The following is a 19,415-nucleotide window of genomic DNA, read 5'->3' as shown; positions in this document are numbered from 1 at the left end:
TCATAATCAAGAAGGATCATCACAAAACTTCAACTCTGTTTAAAATCCGAGAATAGGTATAACCTACCATGTATGATTTGTAGCATGAGCAAAATTACCTGGTGCTTGCAGAAGGTGAAATTTAAGTTTTAATAACGTTTTAGCCGGTTTTTCCGATCACCTAAAACTTATTAATTTTAAATATCTAAGTTTACTACTTTCTTCTACTTCCATATTATGGGGTAATTTTTTGTTTCTTTTATTTTCATGGTATAAACATTGATCTATCTTCACTTCTGAACTTGGGGAGCTCAGTTTGTGTTATAAAATTATAATTTGGCATGATAGCAGCATGCTAGAAATGACTGGTGTATAATGCAAAAATTAGAGCGATAAGAAGAAAAAAACTGTCCATCAACTTTCAGGTTGCTTTATTCAAAAAGTAAAAAGTGCTCTGGTAAAAAACAAAAATAAAAAAAAATTAAAATAAATTTTATGTAATGGCATATTGATTTAATCACAGACCTTTTATACTCTGTTAATGTATCTACTACTACTGGTGAAAATATGTTCTGAGCGCAAGTATTATAATTACAAAAACTCGATAGGTAAGGACTTATCGATAGAGAATCTGATGCAGATAAAGGAAGTAAATCAAAAAATTAAAATTAACACTGATGATTATACCTATCATTGTAAATCATAGGATTCATGACAGATTTTCACTATCAAAGTGAAAGACTTTTGAAGGAGTTCTAATATCAAGGATTTCTCCATGAGTCCCGAAATCATTTTCAAGTACTTTCAAGAACATACAGCAAGATTGTAAGACCCTTGAAAAATGCCTTGAAAATGAAATTTTCCTCTTATAGGTTTAAATGGACGGCTCGACAAGGTGCATATTCAGGGTGCCAATTTTTTTTTTTTATTTTGGGAAATCCTGATGAAATCCTGATTTCAAAATTTTTCCAAATCCTGATTTTTTGCGGAGAAAAATTAAAATTTCTGCCTAAGCGTCTGCGAAAGCATAAAAAAATCTGATCCGACAGCCGACTTTTCTCAAATCCTGATTTTACGACCAATTTTTCCTCAAATCCTGATGAATCTCAAATCTTGATGCTAGACACCCTGATATTTTGGTATTCTGATATGTGTTTCCTTATCAATATTTCCCCTCCATCACGATGGGCACAGCAAAAATGACTGAAATCAACTCATAACTAAGATAATCAATGTTTTTCAATGCGTAAATTCAAACTTTCCGCTCATAAATAAACAAAAGTCTCTGTGAGTGGAATCGTGCAGTTGAGGTGATTCGATGGACACCACATTTTGTGTCAGAACGGCATGCGATATATCGCATCAATTGGTTCAATTTTTTCAGCTACTCGTCTTTTTTCTCCAATTTTGAGATCGCAATTCTGTTGTCAGGAGACTAAAGCACTCACTTACCAATTTTAACAAAGAAATTCAACTTAATAAAGGCGTGGTTTTTTCAGAGAACAAACATCGCATTCGATACTGATATCGAAACTGCACTCGAATGTATTTTCTCTCTGAAAAAACCACGCCTTTATTACGTTGAATTTCTTTGTTAAAATTGGTAAGTGAGTGCTTTAGAATCCTGACAACAGAATTGCGATCTCAAAATAGGAGAAAGATGACGAGTAGCTGAAAAAATGAAACCAATTGATGCGATATATCGCATACCGTTCTGACACAAAATATGGCGTCCATCGAATCACCTTAAACGTTGCAGTAACAATACCTGTGGTTTCAAAGTATGGGAAACTCAACCTCAGTGCTTCGACTTGGCTGTTGCACATCTTTAACACTGTAAACAGCACAGATCAGGGAAGGAATACTGATCCATTAGGCAGCCTGCTAAGATCGTTATTGTGCGCTATTTGATTCAAGTAGACTACTGTTTTTCTTGTGAGTGGGAATACACAATTCCTGAAGCAGTGTAAACTAGAAACGATAATATCTCAGTTCGGAGTTGATTTCAGTAATTTTCGCTGCACGAATTGTGTTCTACTTGAAATTTTAAAGAGGAAACATTCAGCAGAATGTTTAAATTTGCAACTTGTCTGAGGGACAATTGATGGTTATTAATATGTAAATGTGCGAGTAAACACAGAATGCATGGACTACCCTATTTGACATTTTAGAAACATCCATCTCTAAAGAGGGAAAATACCAATTTTCTCAAAGCTCGTAAACAAAATAACTTAATTACATAAAATTCAAGGACTTTCAAGTACATCTGAACAATATTTTGCCATAAGGAATTACTATTTCTGCCTTACTTCAGAAACGACACTTCATTAATTTTCCCATCCGGATAGATGCATTTATTGGTAAACCAGAAATAGTAGTTCCATCTTGCAAAATGTAGTTCTGACACTTTCCCAAAGTCTTGGGGTATTGAACGACATGAAAATTCAAGTACATCGAAGGACTTGAATAACCCTGAATACAGTAATACATCTTGAAAGTGTAATATGGATGGATGGATGAAAGTAATTTCTTCTTACAAATATGTTAACAAAAAACTTAAAAACATCACATTATTCTTAAAATCTAGAGACCTATTTTTAATTACATGTGATGGTTACATGTAAGTAAAGAGTGCTTAATTTTGAACAGACTTAAAACAAAAGCCACTCAATGATCACAGGTTTGGAGAGAAAATTAATACTACTTAGAAAAGGCAGGGAAAAACAAAATCAGATCAAAAGTAAGCTACTTAAACATACATTTTCCCTCAGACTAACAAGGGAAAACTTAAAAACGAGGAAAATTTGAGGTCTACTTCATCTATTTGCTTACATTGATGATGTTGGGTAGACAGAAAGCTTCATTACTGACAATACATAACCGCTTTGATAACTAAGATTATTTCTTACCTTTGCTGGCAGCTGATATTTCTTAAAGTCTACCCGATGCTGCGGCGCTAAGGAAGAATACCAACGCCGACGAGATATCTTCACCCAAAGTACAAAATGTTGATTTCTTGGACTTTAGATTTCCTTTAGACTGCCTGGACTATTAACGCAATTTGATAAAAGTGACTAGTCTTCATCATCTGAGGAAAATTCATGTTTCAAATTTCGGGCGGGTGATGACGTACTTTTCAAGGATGTCATCTTTGTTAATGCAAGTCTCCTGGGAAAAAAAAATTTAAAACGAATTATATCGAACCTCGATGTATTGATTACATATTATGTTTTTTTTTCCTCTGTATTGATTAAAATGATTTTTTTTCTCTGTAATGATTAAAATGATTTTCTTTCTCAGTATTGATTGTATCGAGCATTGGTATGTTGATTGGATCAAACATCGATAAGTTGATTAAATTCACCAATATTTAATACATCCATTAGGGACTTGGAAATATTATGTCTTTGACCAAATACGGACTTGGAAATTGTTCATTAATTTACCAATAATTTTCTTACTACTCCCTTTCATGTCCCTTTTTTCTATCACTCTCTTTCTTTCTCATCCCCTTTTCTCTCCTTCTCTCTCCTATCCCTTTCCTCTTCCACTTCCTATTCTCTCACTCTTCCTCCCCCTCCCTCTTTTTCCCTGTACCTCCCTCCTTCTCGTTTTTTTCTTTTATTTTTTTTTCACCTCACTTAGTTTTTCAGAAATAAAAAGTGAATAAAGCCTGACGCCCGGTGCCCCTTGCTCAAGGATCAAAAATATAAAAGAAGGAAGTGATTATATGGTTCCAAACAACAACTTCTTTAATGTTTAAAGCAGAATGATTAACACTCTGCACAATACATGTATTTTTCTTCTACATGGAGACTGCGATAGTCTGGTATCATGGTCGTAAAGAGAAAAGGCAAAAAATTCAGTCCAGAAGGAAAATCTTCGCATACTTGCAGGAAATTACATACAACTAGATAATTACCTGGTTGAAATAGCACTTGCAAGCTGTTTACTACTACGGTCTTTGATTCCAGAAGAAGTTAAACCAGGTGGAGTTGCTGATATTACATTAGATACACTGCCCACTTCCTCTGGTGTACAATCTAGAAAAACGAAAATTTCAAATTAACTTTTTCTTCTTGTTAAAGTCTCACATTGTCTTATTAGGAGTAGGAGAATTTAAAAAAAAAAAAAAAAATTGTAAAAATTCTGGTTAGTTTCTCATTAAAAAATTAAACAATGGTAGAAAGAGCGAACTTTGAAAAACTATAACAGGGAATTCTACTAATTTATCTCATTCACCAATATGTTGATTGCGTGCAATCCACAAAAGAAAATACGGTCACACATACATACATATGAGTCGCTTTTATAGCGCTCTTTGGCGTTTTACGACGCCTAATCGCCACAAAGCTCGGTCACACATAATTTTGATAAAAGCTGTACGAAAGTTTGTGTTTAATAACATTTTAATCATGAAGAAAAGAAAGATGAATATGTTTGACATGAATTGAGCCCTATGAGCTGATAAGCTTGAGGTGGATCTTTAGCTTTTGCACTGTGCATTCTAGACACAATTAATATGTTACAAATTTAAACCTTAGGTGAATTATTTTGGAAAAATCGGAATTTCAGTCGGTAGATAAATCATTGGGGAATGTTTGTGACGAAAATCATCTTCCGAAGTCTTAGAAGAAAGTCAGAAGTACTGTTTCCAATAGGTCAGTTGCCCTGGTCACAGAATTGTTTTTTGACACTTGATTCTTGTAATTCAGCTAAAAATAATAAAATCTGTCTAAACAGCAACTCTCTACGTCCAGTATTGACCGAGATATCATCGTCTGAAAATTCCGGTTTTTGGCGTTATCCACCGCGTTAGTGACACCCTTGGATTCTTCCACCTTGCTTTCATTAGTCAGTGTGATGGACATTGGCACTGGTTACTCGACGTGAAACTCGAATGAAAGCAAAGTGGAAGAAACAACGGTGTCACTACCGCGGTAGATGACGTCAAAAACCCGACTTTTCAAAGGGCGATATCTCAGTTAATACTGAATGTGGAAAGTTGCTGTTTGGACGGATCTTATTATTCTTTGCTAATCTACATGAGCCAAGCATCAAAACACGATTATGTGACCAGTGCAACTTAGCCATTAACCATCGATATAGATACATATATTGAAATTGGTTGCAAAATGGAAACAGTGATTTTGACTTGTACAAAAGCTCAAAATCCACCCTAACAGAAATGCACAAGGTTGTATCAAGATTGAACTGAGAAGAAAAGGTTTGAAGTTTGATTTGTCCATTAAACTCGATGTTACGGATAAAGTTTATCAACTTTTTTCACAAATCAGTAATTTTTTTCAACTCTGATCATTTTTATGGTCGGAGAAAATGTATGACAAATTGAATTCAAAACTACCCCCCACTCATTTTTTCCAAAATGCAACTGGATGAATTTCTGTTAATTTCAGTTCAAATGAAACCAAGTTTGACAAACTCTAGAATTTTATAAGACTAGATTAGTGTCTCATCCAGACCTGGAAAACCTGTGATCTGCCGAATGAGTTTGATGGAGCATCTACTTGCTCCTCCTTTCTAAGGAAACTTCTGCCCTTGTACCATGAATATTTCTATTTATTTTCAATTTATTTTTAAATGTGTGAGCTACAAGGAGGAATTCAAATTACCTGGTGTTTTAGGTTCAACAATAACAGGTATTCTTTGTCGACTGAATAAGACATTGGTGAAAAATTTTAATCCAAAGTTTAGAATGCTTAAAAGTCTACAGGCTAACGCAGCTATATACTTAGAGTAGCAATCTTTAATTCCGTTGATTTTTCTCTGAAACAAAAGAGAACACAAACTAAAAATTAGAGTGATCTTGAAGATAATAAGGAACCATATTTCTCCACTTTGCACTAAAAAAGTTCCTACCTTCAATGCAGAATATACAAATACATACATATTTAGTAAATAGGGAACACATGGGCTTCTTCAAAAAGCTAGCCAAGCTAAAATGATTCAGAAATTCGATTTGTGAGGAGAGACTTTGTTTTCAAGGAGAAAATTTGAGAGGGGCGGTAACTCATTTAAAAATGGTAAAAATTGTATACTTCAGTTGTTAACAGAAGGTTGCGCCCCTTAGTCGTTCTGTGGTACTACTCTTCCGGCGCTTTGCGCCTCTTGTGCAGTTTTTTGGTAGCATCTTTATTATGGGATGTTCTCATCATGTTTTTGAAATGATATGGATAAAAGAACCACAAAATAAAAATTGATAACCTCAATGTTCTGCAAAAAGATTGACAAGCACTTCATTCATAATGAAATCCTTGCTGAAAAGAAGGAAGGCTGTAGGAGTGGTAGCATAGGATGATAGGAGAAACAACTATTTTGCAAAATTTTCTGGCTAATTCATCCTGGTTTAACTCAAGTTATTGCTCAAGGATGAATTCTAGTTACCCCTTAGATACCTGATTAATCCGTAAGTATTCAATTTTGTTTAAAGTAATCCTTCGCTTGACCAGATGTATCCGAATTAATTACCAGATTTGTTCTGATAAATAGGAATACCTAAGGATAAATCATTTTAAAAAAAGAGTGAACAAGTTTGATTATTACAGATAAATTATCCACTACAATTTGTGGATTGGCAGTAGTTATGTGATGGAGTGAGGATTGCTGAACTGATACATTAGATCATACTAACCTTACAGCTTTCTAAATGGTACTTCCTTACTTCTTTGATCAATGTTTCATTCTTCAGTAATTCTAAGGCAGATGGACGTATTGTATGATCTGGTGTTAGCATGCTTTGTATCATTCGGCTTAGCTCTGGTGAAATATTATCTGCAGAGGAAAGAGATGGAAACTTTAAAAAATACTGTTAGTCCAAGTTGGTCATGATGATGAAATCTAAAATCAATTCTTCAACCTGTGAAGCTTTTGAATTTGAGACCCGCAATAACTGATCATGAGCACCGTGATGGGTCATAGGCATTCATTTTTTTTTAATTCATTTCCTGGAAGTAAAGAGTGAGCTAAGCTCTGAAGAATTTTTTCAATCCTAAATGCCATAGAGACCTCCTTTTGGAAATGTCCAAAATGGGACAAGTTTGAAACGATATTTTTAACGAGTGCTCATGGCATAGCCAGGCGAGGAAAATAATGTTTACTGATTGGCTGGTCTCATATTCAGGCATCATCTTGTTACGTCAACTCCACTGTCAGCTTTCCACTGGAATAAGGTTTTTTTCTTCTTACAAATGATTTTTTGAACATTTTGGTTTTTCCCCGAGATTATACGTTTTGACAGGGAAATTGAAACCTTGCAAAAATTCCTTGCCACTGACGTACTACAGTTGCAGCTCATATCAGTGTGCAGTATTAGGCCAAAATGTGCGACAGCACAACTACAAATTTTCGACTCAGTGCTAAATCAGTAGCAATGGGAAGAATTCCTTTACAACTCAAACCATTTGCAACAAACAAGACTTTGAGTACCAATTTGATTAAAGCAAAATTGCATGCAAGTGTAATTTTAGGTCCACGACAATGAATGTACTGCTCTTTTTGATCCTGTAAAGATGAAAATTTCAACAGAGATTCAGTTCTATCCAAATTTAATTGATAAACAGAGATTCATCGAGATATAATTTGATCCAATGGTATCTGTGACTTTCCACGATCTTTATGAAAGTTTTCATTTTTCGATGGTTCTGTTTGGTAACCTAAGCTGGCTTGGCCGACTCGAATACTTCACTCAAAACAGTAACTGAACCTGATATGTTTTTCATTAAGTTTTAATACATTCAATCAATGTTTTTCAGTTGTTTTTACATTTTCTTTTAGTTCTTTTTTTTTGTATTTTCCCCTGATCTCACCAGGATTTTCTCAGTAAAATGTCCTTAATTTAGACATTACATGTCATAGGGTCAGCACAAATACGATAAATTACTTTCACAAACCCCAGAGTTATTTAATCTGGCACAATCTGCGAATGCCTATATTCATGCTCAAGTGCGGGACATTCAGACTCTTGGAGGAAAGACCTATTCCTATCAGCATGTATGAAATTTTCTGCACAGTTAGGAAGGCTATGTGACTAGGCAGACTTGGTTTAAAGAGGAATTCTAGCGACATAAATGTGCCATGAGACTTATTCCTAAAATTATTAAGATCCTATGAAAAACTTTCACTAGACTTCAAATTCAAAATATGAAACACCTTATACAGAATTGATATTGTCTAGTTGTAAGATCTTACGATTTGAGGGAAGTAATCCTTTCCTCAGTTTTGCAAGCAGCTCCATTTCATGTGGCAAAATGAAGTCACCAGCCATTTCGAGGGCTACAACTCCTAAACTGAATATGTCTGCAGCTTTGGTACAATGTTGATTGATGATTTCAGGTGCAAGGTATCTCTGATCACCACCACACATATTCTGGAAATTCTGAAAAAATTATAGGTAGAAATAAATTTTGAGAAAAAAAAGCCGGTGCTAAATTGTATTACTGATGTGATTCAGAGCGAACATGAAAAATATCAGCGTAATTTTTTCTGCAGTTTTTTAAATGAACCGACCATTTCAGAAAAATTTAGTGTCGAAGTTTAATCAAGTTCTGTGACAAAGAGGTGTTAGAGCACCGATTAATCCTGCAGACCTTATTGAAATTCCGTGTTTCAGGCAGGAATAGATAACACAGGTGAAAAGGCATTGCGTGTTTGGCCCGCTATGTCTCATTGTTGCTTTGTCGTGCTACGCCGGGTGGAAATAACGTCTTGCAATCGGGAACTCAAGAAGTGCCTTCAGTACGTCATTAATTCTAGCCAACACAGGCATAACAAAGCAGTGATAAGACATAGCCGACCAATCACACCACCCCATCTCACTTTTGTAGTCTATGTCCGTCTGACAAACGCAAAATTTCGGTCTGCTGATGGACAGGAGAGAGGTTTCTAGTTTCGACAAGGTGTGGGACAGAGACTGCCATAAGTGTGACATCTCTTATTCCACTTGTTTTAAACTCACTCTACATTCAGACCCATGAGTTAGATAGAGATTGAACCCCTGTTGGGGCAAATTCAACCCTATCATCTTCGCTTTAGGAACAATCCATAGAATAGTTCTCTTGTTACAGATGAATGAAGTAACGAAATTCGCAACACTGTAAATGATGTTTTAAGAGTATGAGTTCAAAATGAATCAGTTAGACCAGCAGAACTGATAAATTTTTATATACAAAGTAAGAGAATAAATGAGAAACATACTACTTCGCCTGCAAAATTACTGATTCCGAAGTCGATCAATTTGAAATCGTCATCTTGTCCAATCATAATATTTGCCATTTTAACATCCATATGAATTACTTCCTTTGAATGGATATAACTCAGAGCCTGCAACAAATGATAATGGTCAATACAGCAGCTAATCCTCTCTTCGCTTCATATTAATTGCATAGTAATAGAAGAACAGCTACAAAGCATCTCATACTACAATTGATATTCCTCCATTTCAGACCAGATTTTTATTCTTTCTCTCTCTTCCTTCTTATTTTTTCCTTGAGGCATGTTATAAACCGTGGTAGCGATACATTGAAAAATAAGCGCACTATTCAAAGGAGGGAAACTTGTAATCTCATTTATGAAAAGTAAATAAATGCTGTAAGTGCATGTACAGGTACATTGGAATTTGTTTCAAACTATTCTTTTCCTAGACAGATAGGAATAGTACGAATAAAGCTCATGATAAACTCGTGATTTCAATTTCATACAAACTCAAAAATTTCAATCGGAATGGTGAAGTTTTACTTGTGGTAATGATTATATGGTAATTATGTGGAATGTACAGCGTTGTGACTTAGCTTCCTAATTGTATGATAAGCAGATTATCTCCATAATGTTTTTCAGTTTCCATTTAATCTGCAAGGTTCATTCTTCTTCCTTTCTAGCATTTTGAGAGTATATATACTTTGCAGTTTGCGGTTCTGTGTTTAGATTGGATTAGATGGTGTGAGAGGGAGAATTTTCTCTGTTTCGCCAAATTGGCATGTCGGATGTTCGTTAGACCTATGTATTCTTTTTTACAACTGTACGTCACTTTGTGGATACCGCTGTCTAATAGGTGATTTACGTTTGTGTTGTGTTATGTAGCAGGTGTCCCAGATTTATTGAGTTTTTGAGTGTCCGGTTGAATTTCTTGATTTAATTTTTGTTAAGAGTTTATCTTATGTTCTCTGATACATTTTCTACATAGAGAATGGACATCCATTTCCTTATCTTTCTGGTTCCAGGTTGAAATAATTTTTATCGTGATTTTATCATGAGACAAGTAGAAACTACGGAGTGATCAGAAGACCTGATGAAGGGATACTCAGATCCTGAAATGGCTATCTTCATTTAAAAAAAAAAGGAAAATAATTAGGAGATCAGGAAGAAAAGGTAAAAGCAAAAATTTTCTAAGAAAACATCAACATGAGTCCTGATAAAAATGGAAACAAAAACAAAACATAAGAACTTAGTTGAAGAAACATCTCTAACAGGGTTAATATTTTACTGGAAGTGGCCCCTCTTAACTCAAGAAAGAGACCTTTTATCCTCTGTCCAGCGAGTTATGGCACTTTTTTGATTGGAACAAAAGGCTCGATGTGGTGGCTCCGAGCCACTACCAACCTCGCCATCTATCAATGAGCCGAATCAGTCTTTCGTCGCACAATGGACTGCGGAGCATCAGTGACGTGATATAGGCTATATTTTGGGAACAAATTAGTTGAAGGTTGACTTAATCTCTTTTAGATGCTTTAAGCTTTCAACAGAGGCTATTAATCCTAACATGAGTTCTTAAACTAGCGATGATCAAAGAATCTTAAAGTAGAGGTTTTTGATCAGTGATCAATACTATTCACTGTGCAAAGGTGAAAATCTGGCCGCATTGACAGGTGACGAGGGTGAGAGCAGCTGCACCGCTACCATATTGTGCCTTTTTATAACACGTGCTATAACTGGCTGAACAGAGTATAAACACTTATTACTCGAAAAATTGAAAGCTCACCTGAAGAATATCATGGAGCATTTTCCAAACTATTGTTTCGGGAATGGCATGATCTCGATTACTTCGATTTGAGAGGGTCTCTTTACAAAACTCCATGAGCAAATATAGGTATCCTCTCTCTTCCCAGGCATCATGGAGTGTGACAACATTATTATGGTTGGAAAACAAGAAATGAAGCCTAACCTCGTTCAATTTCTTGTTCCTGAAACAAGGAATGGCAATTTAGCAACAGTGATGATACACAATTTTTACTACTCAGAAGAATTATGATTCATCATTAAATAGGAAACAATGATTTCTTTAGATTTTTCTAGGGAGGTTGAAATGAAAAATGAGTTTCTCACTTTGCTCCTACAATTACTGAGGAAAGAAAATAGAAATCATACTGGTACTGAGGTGATAATTGAGGCTTTTAAACTTTTAGAAATAGGTTGCCATCAAAGGACCATGCTCAGTGCTCACTTTGTATGGCTAAGTAGTCTAACAGCTTTGGAATGCGCAAAGATTCCGTGTATCATACCGAATTTTTAAAGACTTTCTCTCCTTACACAAAACTCATCTGGAGTTCATTTAACAACTTCAATCATAATTTTTGGTCTTTGATTTCCTCTAGACATGGTTCAGAATCAGCACTATTTAATAATCCTGTTACCTATTAATAATATTTTAAGCATACATTTTTAGTGGTTTTTCGTTTTTACTGAGACTTAATCTTTTCTTTCTACAAAGAAAGTGGAATTCGTTTCAACTTTTATTAATATAAGAGAAACTTAGGCAATCAAAGTACGTCTACCTCATGGAAAGTTTGAGGCTAGTTGGATGAAAACTGAAGCTGAGTTTCAGATCATAACCGTTAACTTTGTTTAAAACGAAAATGTTACTGGAACAGTTGACAGTGAAAGGAAAGGTAAAAAAGAAGCTTACCTATCTTGTTCATTTAAAAAAGGAGCCTTTGTTACTTTGGCAGCAAAAATACATTTATCTGAATTCCTTTGAACTTTAAACACGTTTCCATAAGAGCCTTCCCCAATTTTACTGATAATTTTGAAACATTGCTCAATTAAAGTTTCACCAACTTCTGGATTGAAGGATGGATATGGAAATGCTGATGCAGAGAGTTAAGGATATGCAAGCTCTCCAAAAATACAGTGGAAAACTTATGCTAGTACAATGAAAAAAAGGAAAAAGAAAAAAAGAAAAGAAAATGGAAACGAACTAAAATAGGCTGTGACTTTACATAGGCTGAAAGGAGCCAATTGGATGGCATTGCACAATGAGGAACCACTATTTCCAACTCTTTTTAGAAACAATGTTTATATGGAATTACGCACAAAGGTCCAAGGATTCGCATTTTGGAAAATGGTGATTTTAGAAGAAGGTGTTAGCAGATAAAGAATGGTGGTTGCACTTCAATTTTGGCTGCCATCTTGAAGCGTTGTGACGTCAGAAGGGTACGGTTTTTGCCAAGCAATTCCAGGTTGAGCCGGCTCTTCTGGCCTTGGCCGGCCCATGTACCCGATACCGTGTGACGTCCAGAGGGTACGAAATGCGACCACTATTCTTTATCCGCCTTGGTGTGTTAGTTCATGTGCTTAAGAAGACGCTGACAAATATGCAGTGATCCAGCAGGAGCCAACTTATTGTTCCTTACTACCAAACATAAAACTCCTGTGAAAAAAGGAACTTGATCATCATGTGCCCGCCGACAAGTTCTTATGGATATTGACATGCTGTTTCCCAAACAGATGCTTCGGAGCAATGGCATTCCTTATTTTCCTATCCAATTTGATTTGCAGCCATAATTAAATAAATACCCTTGATCGCTTGTAATTTGTACACAATGATCTACAGAGAATGGAATAATATCATTGAAAATACCAAAAGATAATTTGCATTGGTTATTCTTTGAAAAAAATAAAATATGACAAGAAATCAGCAACATTGGAAATTGAGATTTGTGTTTTGCCTTCTTCCACCATTGATACGATGAAATTTTCATGATTTCTAATCCTGGGGATGCGTTATTATGACTACATTTAGTCAGTTCAGGAGCAGTTGAAAAAGGATACAAGTCTTGTTTGGTGTTAAACGGTTTAAAACAGGTGAAACAAATTTAGAGGTGATAATATTCTTCCTCAGTTTGGGCGGAGGACTGAAAGACGGCCGATTCTGAAACATACAAAAATCATAAGATGAGAACACCAGACCAGTAATTATTTGAATGCTTCAAGCCCTGTCTATAGGACAGAAACATTGCATGCCCACGAGAATCTGTGAGTAGCGACGGAGTATATCGCATACCTGAATAAATGTCGGTCATTGATTCAATGACACTTAAAAAAGATTAATTTTTAGAATTCCAATTTACTTTTTACTCAACGATGTCAGTAAATAGACTTCTTTCATGAAACCATAGAAAACCAGAAGTGCATGACAAGTTTAAGAAGACTGGTTCTTGGCTTAAATGGTTGGTTGGTTGGTTTGTGAGGTTAGCAAGGTTAAGCCTTATCTTGAGCCTTACTCAAGATACATCATCACATGATAGCTGCTTACGACCAAGATATTGTGAAAATAAAGACCAAGGCTGATCCGGCAAGTTGGCAACACAACCATTTAAACCTGTGCTGAATGATCGATTCTCATTCAAGCAACTGACCCCTCTGTGAACTGGTACATTCCCATGGTTTAGATGCAGAAAAGACAAAGTTATCAACTTGCTGGATCCATTAATGACTTTGGAGGGTATTTTTTATTCATGGAACGTAATGGATCGGGATCTTGACGTCTCGTAGTGGTTCAACTGAGGTTAATTTTGAACATAACTGCTCGCAACCCACCTCATGAGAAGGATCTTAACGTTCAACTGGAACACAAGGAATGGGCAGGACTGGGATGGGAGACCTCAACAGGGATACAGAAGTGAGGTGTTTTATTGCGACCCTCTGCAGTTCGGATGAAAACAAAGCTCTTAGAGAGTACTGATTCGGTACATTGAGGTTAATTACCCTTTAATGTTGCCTCCCAACTGTCAAAAAACGGCCCGATGCTTCTTGAGGATTGTGCAGTCCACGCTAAATAAGTTTACGCACTTCGGGACTGCAACGGAGGTTCCGCCATCTTGCATCTTGCAATTACTTTACATGTAAAGATGTTCGACAATCTTCTAAGTGCGTAAACTTATCTGGCTTAGGTCTGAGTGCATGTGGACTGCTGATCAAACCTCCAGCCCTCTTTCAGAAAACTGGCTGCTTACTAACGATTCGCTCGTATCAAAACCAGTTACTTGAGTTTAGTTATGTGTGTAAGTCAGGGGCCAACTAGATATTATCAATCAGGTACAGTCCGTTTCAGATTACTTTATTTCTTTTCTTGTATGTGATGCCCTATCATTTGCATACAGCAAAAGAGGAAAAGTAGCCTGAAACAGGTCCAACACACTTCGGTGCAGCATGATCGTCCAGCGATTAGTAATTTCCTTTTAATGCACTGAGTATAAGAACTTGAAGGATTCATAGGAGCACATCCATGACAATTTAACTAGACAGAATAAATGACAAACAAAGAAAACCATGACACGAAAAGGTCAGGAACAGTAAATGTTCTTACTTGTTTCAAGGGTAGTTTGTAGTCCTCACTCATGATTCAAGACATCCACGTGACAAACATAGGCTTAAAAAGAGACTTGTAATAAATAGTTAATGATTACAAGATGGTATGATGCAAATGGATAGAAAAATAATGACAAAATCACAGAAAATTACAGAAAGGCTCTTTCTGACGACCGGCACGTGTTTTATAAACAATACTTCAGTTTACTTTCAACGAGAGGGGAACGATGTAACAAGTAGTTCAGTTCAAATTCAAAATTCCTTTTCCAACGGCATCTGCTAATCAGCTGTCTGTACATGGTTGTCAGCTCGGTTCCCATCGTTCGTGGATGTTTGAAATATATATGTGGTGGGTTTTTGAAAAATCTTTGTTAGTATCTACAAAAAATTTTGAAATAAAGTTACAAGTAAAGTAGGAATGAAGGTAAGTAAAAAATCTCGCGTACTCGTAAAATACTTGAGCAAGAAGCACCAATTCGGCATCGCTGGAAGGGTTCCTCTACTCCGCTCCCCGTCATCACGCTTATGAACCAAACAAAAAACCACAACAACAACAATGTGCGTGATTTTCCATCCTCCAATTTATTTCTTCTCTCTAATATATTCGACCTAAGTAGTTCTTTTTGTATGATAAAATCCTCTCAATTGATAAATTGTGCCATTCATCACCAATTAGACCCGTGACATTCTTGATTTATCAAAGTATTATTAAGTAGTAGAATGGAGCCGGGAGCCCACTCCACCCCACGTTTTTTCGCGATGATGGTTTTCAGGAAAATGTGTTTCAGAGCAACTTAGGTACGTGAATACTCGGTGTACCAAAGATTTTTCAGTGTTAATTTTTAGGACTCTCTGTGCCGCTTTCAGCTGTGCGAGCAGATCTAGAAACAACATGTATCCCAAAGAGAAGCGGAAACTTTCATGGCATAGGTACGTTATCACTGCAGACTTATTATACATTTACTTACAAAAAATCATCTCTCAAGGAATGCGCTAATATTAATTGCAACTATCATGGAGTCTTGCGCGAAGTAGCTAATCATACTGGCTCGCATCTCCACCTTCAATGTACCATTTTCCCCTCTTATCCTGTTGCACCAATGCTCGGATAAGTACGAGGGTTGATTTTTATTGATGAATGCATACGGAAGAACTTAGACATTGGAAACTGGTTTTTTAGGGACTGGTATTAAGGTGATTCGTCAAGCTCTCTGACTTAATTGAACTGTCATGCGATACATCCTATTGATTATGTAAGAAAGAAAGGGTAGAAAATTGGTAAAGAGCATTATGATCTTTCTGATAATTTGAAACGGATTTACAGTGACTGGTGTCAGGCCCTGTTTTGATCACATCCTTCCCCTTGTATCTTGCTTTGCATGTCACTTATTAATTCTAATGCCTAACATGTGAAGTTGGATAGGGGAAGGGGGGGGGGGGGGCTTGTGGTCGGACCTGGGTTTGACACCATCTAACCGAAGTCCTATTCTATTTTGGTTAAGTGTCTTTCTTTTATTTATTTCGGTGGTAGGGGTGTTGCCAACCAAAGTATTAAGTTAGTAATTCTTAAAAGTCGTACTTTAAGTTGTATTAAGTTTCATTTCAAGTTAGCTACTCCACCGAATTTTGAGAATAACTTTAATTGAAATCACGGGAAATTTCGTCGCAATATTATATTTCGTCCTATTTTCCTTTTTTTCTTTTTACCGAAAAAAATCCACGGGTCCTGGTTATAAATCGTAGCTTTTAGGATACTTTTTTTTGCTTTTTATGGTGAAAATTAGAAGGAAGTCATAAATAATGATGCGTAGTCCCTGTGATGCAGCGATTTTAGCCTTCGTCCCGCCCGCCAGGGTTGGCAGGGCCGACAAGTCATCTTCACGGTTTGAAGCGCCTTCAATCCGGCGAAGCCGCAACATGCTTACATCCGTGGTCGAATAGTTGTATGTCACGCCTACCGTCAACGAGCTCTAATATCGATGGTTCCACGCGAAAAGGAGCGTATTTACCGCGATGGCAATCGAGGTATACCTCGATTGCAACGTTGCAAACCATTGTTAATGCTTCAATTTCAATCAATATTTTTTAAAAGTCGGCGCAGAGATTCTCTGAAAACTTTCCAAGAATTTTTAGAACGATTTTAATTGAAATCACGGGAAAATTCGTCGCGATAGTTTATTTCGTCCTATTTTCCTTTTTTTCTTTTTACCGAAAAAAACCACAGCTCCTGGTTATAAATCGTACCTTTTGGATACTTTTTCTTTGTTTTGTATAGTTACATTTATAAGGGTGTCATAAATAATGACGCGTCGTCACTGTGATGCAGCGATTTTAGCCTTCGTCCCGCCCGCCAGGGTTGGCAGGGCCGACAAGACATCTTCGCAGTTTGAAGCGCCTTCAATCCGGCGAAGCTGCAACATGCTTACATCCGTGGTCGAATAGTTGTATGTCACGCCTGCCGTAAACGAACTCAAATATCGATGGTTCCACGCGAAAAGGAGCGTATTTACCGCGATGGCAACGTTGCAAACCATTGTTAATGCTTCAATTTCAATCAATATTCTTTAAAAGTCGGCGCAGAGATTCTCTGAAAACTTTCCAAGAATTTTTAGAACGATTTTAATTGAAATCACGGGAAATTTCGTCGCGATTTTATATTTAGTCCTATTTTCCTTTTTTTCTTCTCTAAATCTTCCGTCTTATTCTCACGGCGCGGTGATACAACTATTCGAACTCTCCGGAATGCGCGAGGTATCACGCCGCTTTTGAAGGCGTTTTTAAATCAGTTTTTTAGTTCATCAAGTTTTGTTATCGGAATAATTGTTTTTCATAGTTCATATTATTTTGTTTTCATTTCCAATCACTTGTTTAATTATAATCCTCCTATAAAAACCACCAATTTGCTAAATACAATTCTAGCTGAAGCGCACTTAAGCGCATTCATGACTGCAAAAATGTCAAAGGTAATCGACAAGCCCAGCATGCATGAAGGCAGGCCCGCCACAAGGGTGGGATACTGGGTCCCTGGTACCGGGGCCCGGGCCCCGGAGTGTTACCCGTGAAAAAGGACTACGAATTCACATGCATTTCTTGTTTCGTAAGAAATCGTGAAAAATTTACCCTATAAATTTTGCAAAAGGTGAATAGATTTTCAGAAACACGCTCGGGCACTGTAGAATTCTTTTTAAATTTTCAAAGAAGTATACTTTCTGGAAAATGTCTATCTATTTTCAAGATTTTCAGTACAGAGGGATATTTTTAGTAACTGCGTTTCATTTTCTTCTGTCGTCAGATGGTAAGAGTCTCCAGTCTGGGCATCCTCGACTTCAATGGCTCATGGCTCAACTCCCTTGCCATAGAAAAACGAAGGGGGAGTCCAGGGGGGCTTGGTCCTCTTAGAACTGAAAATAGTATCATATACCCCCTCCCCAAAAAAAAAATAAATAAATAAAAATGTTCCAGATGTTTTGAATGCAACAATTCGCAAGTATTTCGTGCTGAAAGTAGAAAAAAAACCATAATTATTCCGCAGAAATTGATGGAAAAATTCTTTATGGAGCTTCAAAATGCGTCCGATTAGTCGTATAAATTCTAGAATTTCTCGGGGATGCCCCTCGGATCCCCTCCCCCCTCCGTGGTTGAGGCCCGGACCTTAAAACTGGTACCAGGGCCCGAGATGGGATGTGGCGGGCCTGCGAGGTATGAATTTATGTTGGGATAAAACAACTCCTTAAACACTCAAAACCTGAAAAAGATACCTATTCAAATAATTAGAGGTGGATGCACCAAGGACGAGCCCTATAGGAGCCCCATTTCTGGAGGGCCAATGTGAAAACCCTAGAGTAGTTACTTGTACTGCAATCGTGCGTTAATTCCTCACACCTTACTGACTTTGGACATTGTAAAAATTTCACAACACCACGAACATCTGCTTTGAATTAGTCTTGGCCCCACTCACGCGCAAGACATGTGGAGATCAAGCAAGCAACTATTCAAATACCGGAGTAGATAGTAGTATCACGCGAAATGAAAGAAAATCTTAGCTTTTCGCCTGTTTCAAATCACCGAAGTCTACGAATGTAGGTACCTATTAAGCTTGCTCGCATCGTTAAATGTGGAAATCAAGGGCGCAGCTGTTCTATCTTAAGAGTATATTTGCCGCAATATTGAGTTGAAATACGCGTACTTAATTTGCTATATTTCCGAAACCGCTGGAAAAACTGCGTATTTGCCGCGATACTGAAATGATAATCGCGTATAATTTCTAATGTTTCTGAAACAATTCAATTTTAACTCAACGCTGGATGGATCGCATATTTTTTCAATATCCACGTAAATGCATTGAAATATTCTACGAATCAACACTGGTCAAAGCGGACACCAAGCGCGCAACCATTCGAACCCCAGAGTGGCCGCGTGGTATCACGCGAAAATGAAGGAAAATCTTAGCTTCTCGCCTGTCTCAAAGTAGTGACGTTTTTGACCGTAGCCGTATGCTTGCATCGTTTCAAGTGGTAATCGAACGCACAACAATTTGAACTCCGAAGTAGTCATGTGGTATCACGCGAAAATGAAGGGAAATTTTACCTTTTCGCCTGTCTCAAATTACTTACGTTTTACTTTCTCGCTCCCCTATTTAATGTATGTATTATGATCGCACCGTTTAAAGTGGTAATTAAGCGCGCAGCAAATCGAACTTTTAAGTCTTCTTGCCGTAATATTGAGGTGAAATACGCGTAATATCGCACTTTTCCCTGAAACTGTTGGAAGAACCGGGTATTTGCCTTGACGTTGAAATGATGAACGCGCAATTCCCCATTTTTTACTAAATCGCT

General features: G+C 36.9%; 1 protein-coding gene across 1 annotated transcript; it reads right to left on the bottom strand.

Moving 5' to 3' along the window:
* Window positions 1-393: 393 nt before the first annotated feature.
* Window positions 394-14,819, bottom strand: Myt1 (protein kinase, membrane associated tyrosine/threonine 1). The gene is made up of 10 exons (XM_019054904.2): window positions 14,579-14,819; window positions 13,042-13,141; window positions 11,897-12,077; window positions 10,973-11,174; window positions 9,193-9,318; window positions 8,188-8,374; window positions 6,632-6,771; window positions 5,613-5,766; window positions 3,902-4,022; window positions 394-3,147 (listed from the first exon to the last, which is right to left on the bottom strand). Exons 1-10 carry the CDS (start codon window positions 14,609-14,611, stop codon window positions 3,054-3,056), a joined length of 1,338 nt encoding a protein of 445 aa, XP_018910449.2. The 5' UTR covers window positions 14,612-14,819; the 3' UTR covers window positions 394-3,053.
* Window positions 14,820-19,415: the final 4,596 nt, after the last annotated feature.

The sequence above is a fragment of the Bemisia tabaci genome, chromosome 1 (genome assembly GCF_918797505.1).
Source record: "Bemisia tabaci chromosome 1, PGI_BMITA_v3".
Taxonomy (NCBI): Eukaryota; Metazoa; Arthropoda; class Insecta; order Hemiptera; family Aleyrodidae; genus Bemisia; species Bemisia tabaci.
Note: the sequence above shows the minus strand (reverse complement) of the source record. Positions and strands in the feature narration are given on the sequence as shown.

Excerpts from the sequence above, each read along its gene's own strand:
- Myt1 (XM_019054904.2), bottom strand. The coding sequence starts at position 14,611 with ATGAGTGAGGACTACAAACTACCCTTGAAACAA. Across the intron at positions 9,319-10,972 it reads TGCTCCATGATATTCTTCAG|GCTCTGAGTTATATCCATTC; the intron begins GTGAGCTTTCAA and ends CATTTGTTGCAG. Across the intron at positions 6,772-8,187 it reads AGGATTACTTCCCTCAAATC|ATAATATTTCACCAGAGCTA; the intron begins GTAAGATCTTAC and ends TTTCCTCTGCAG.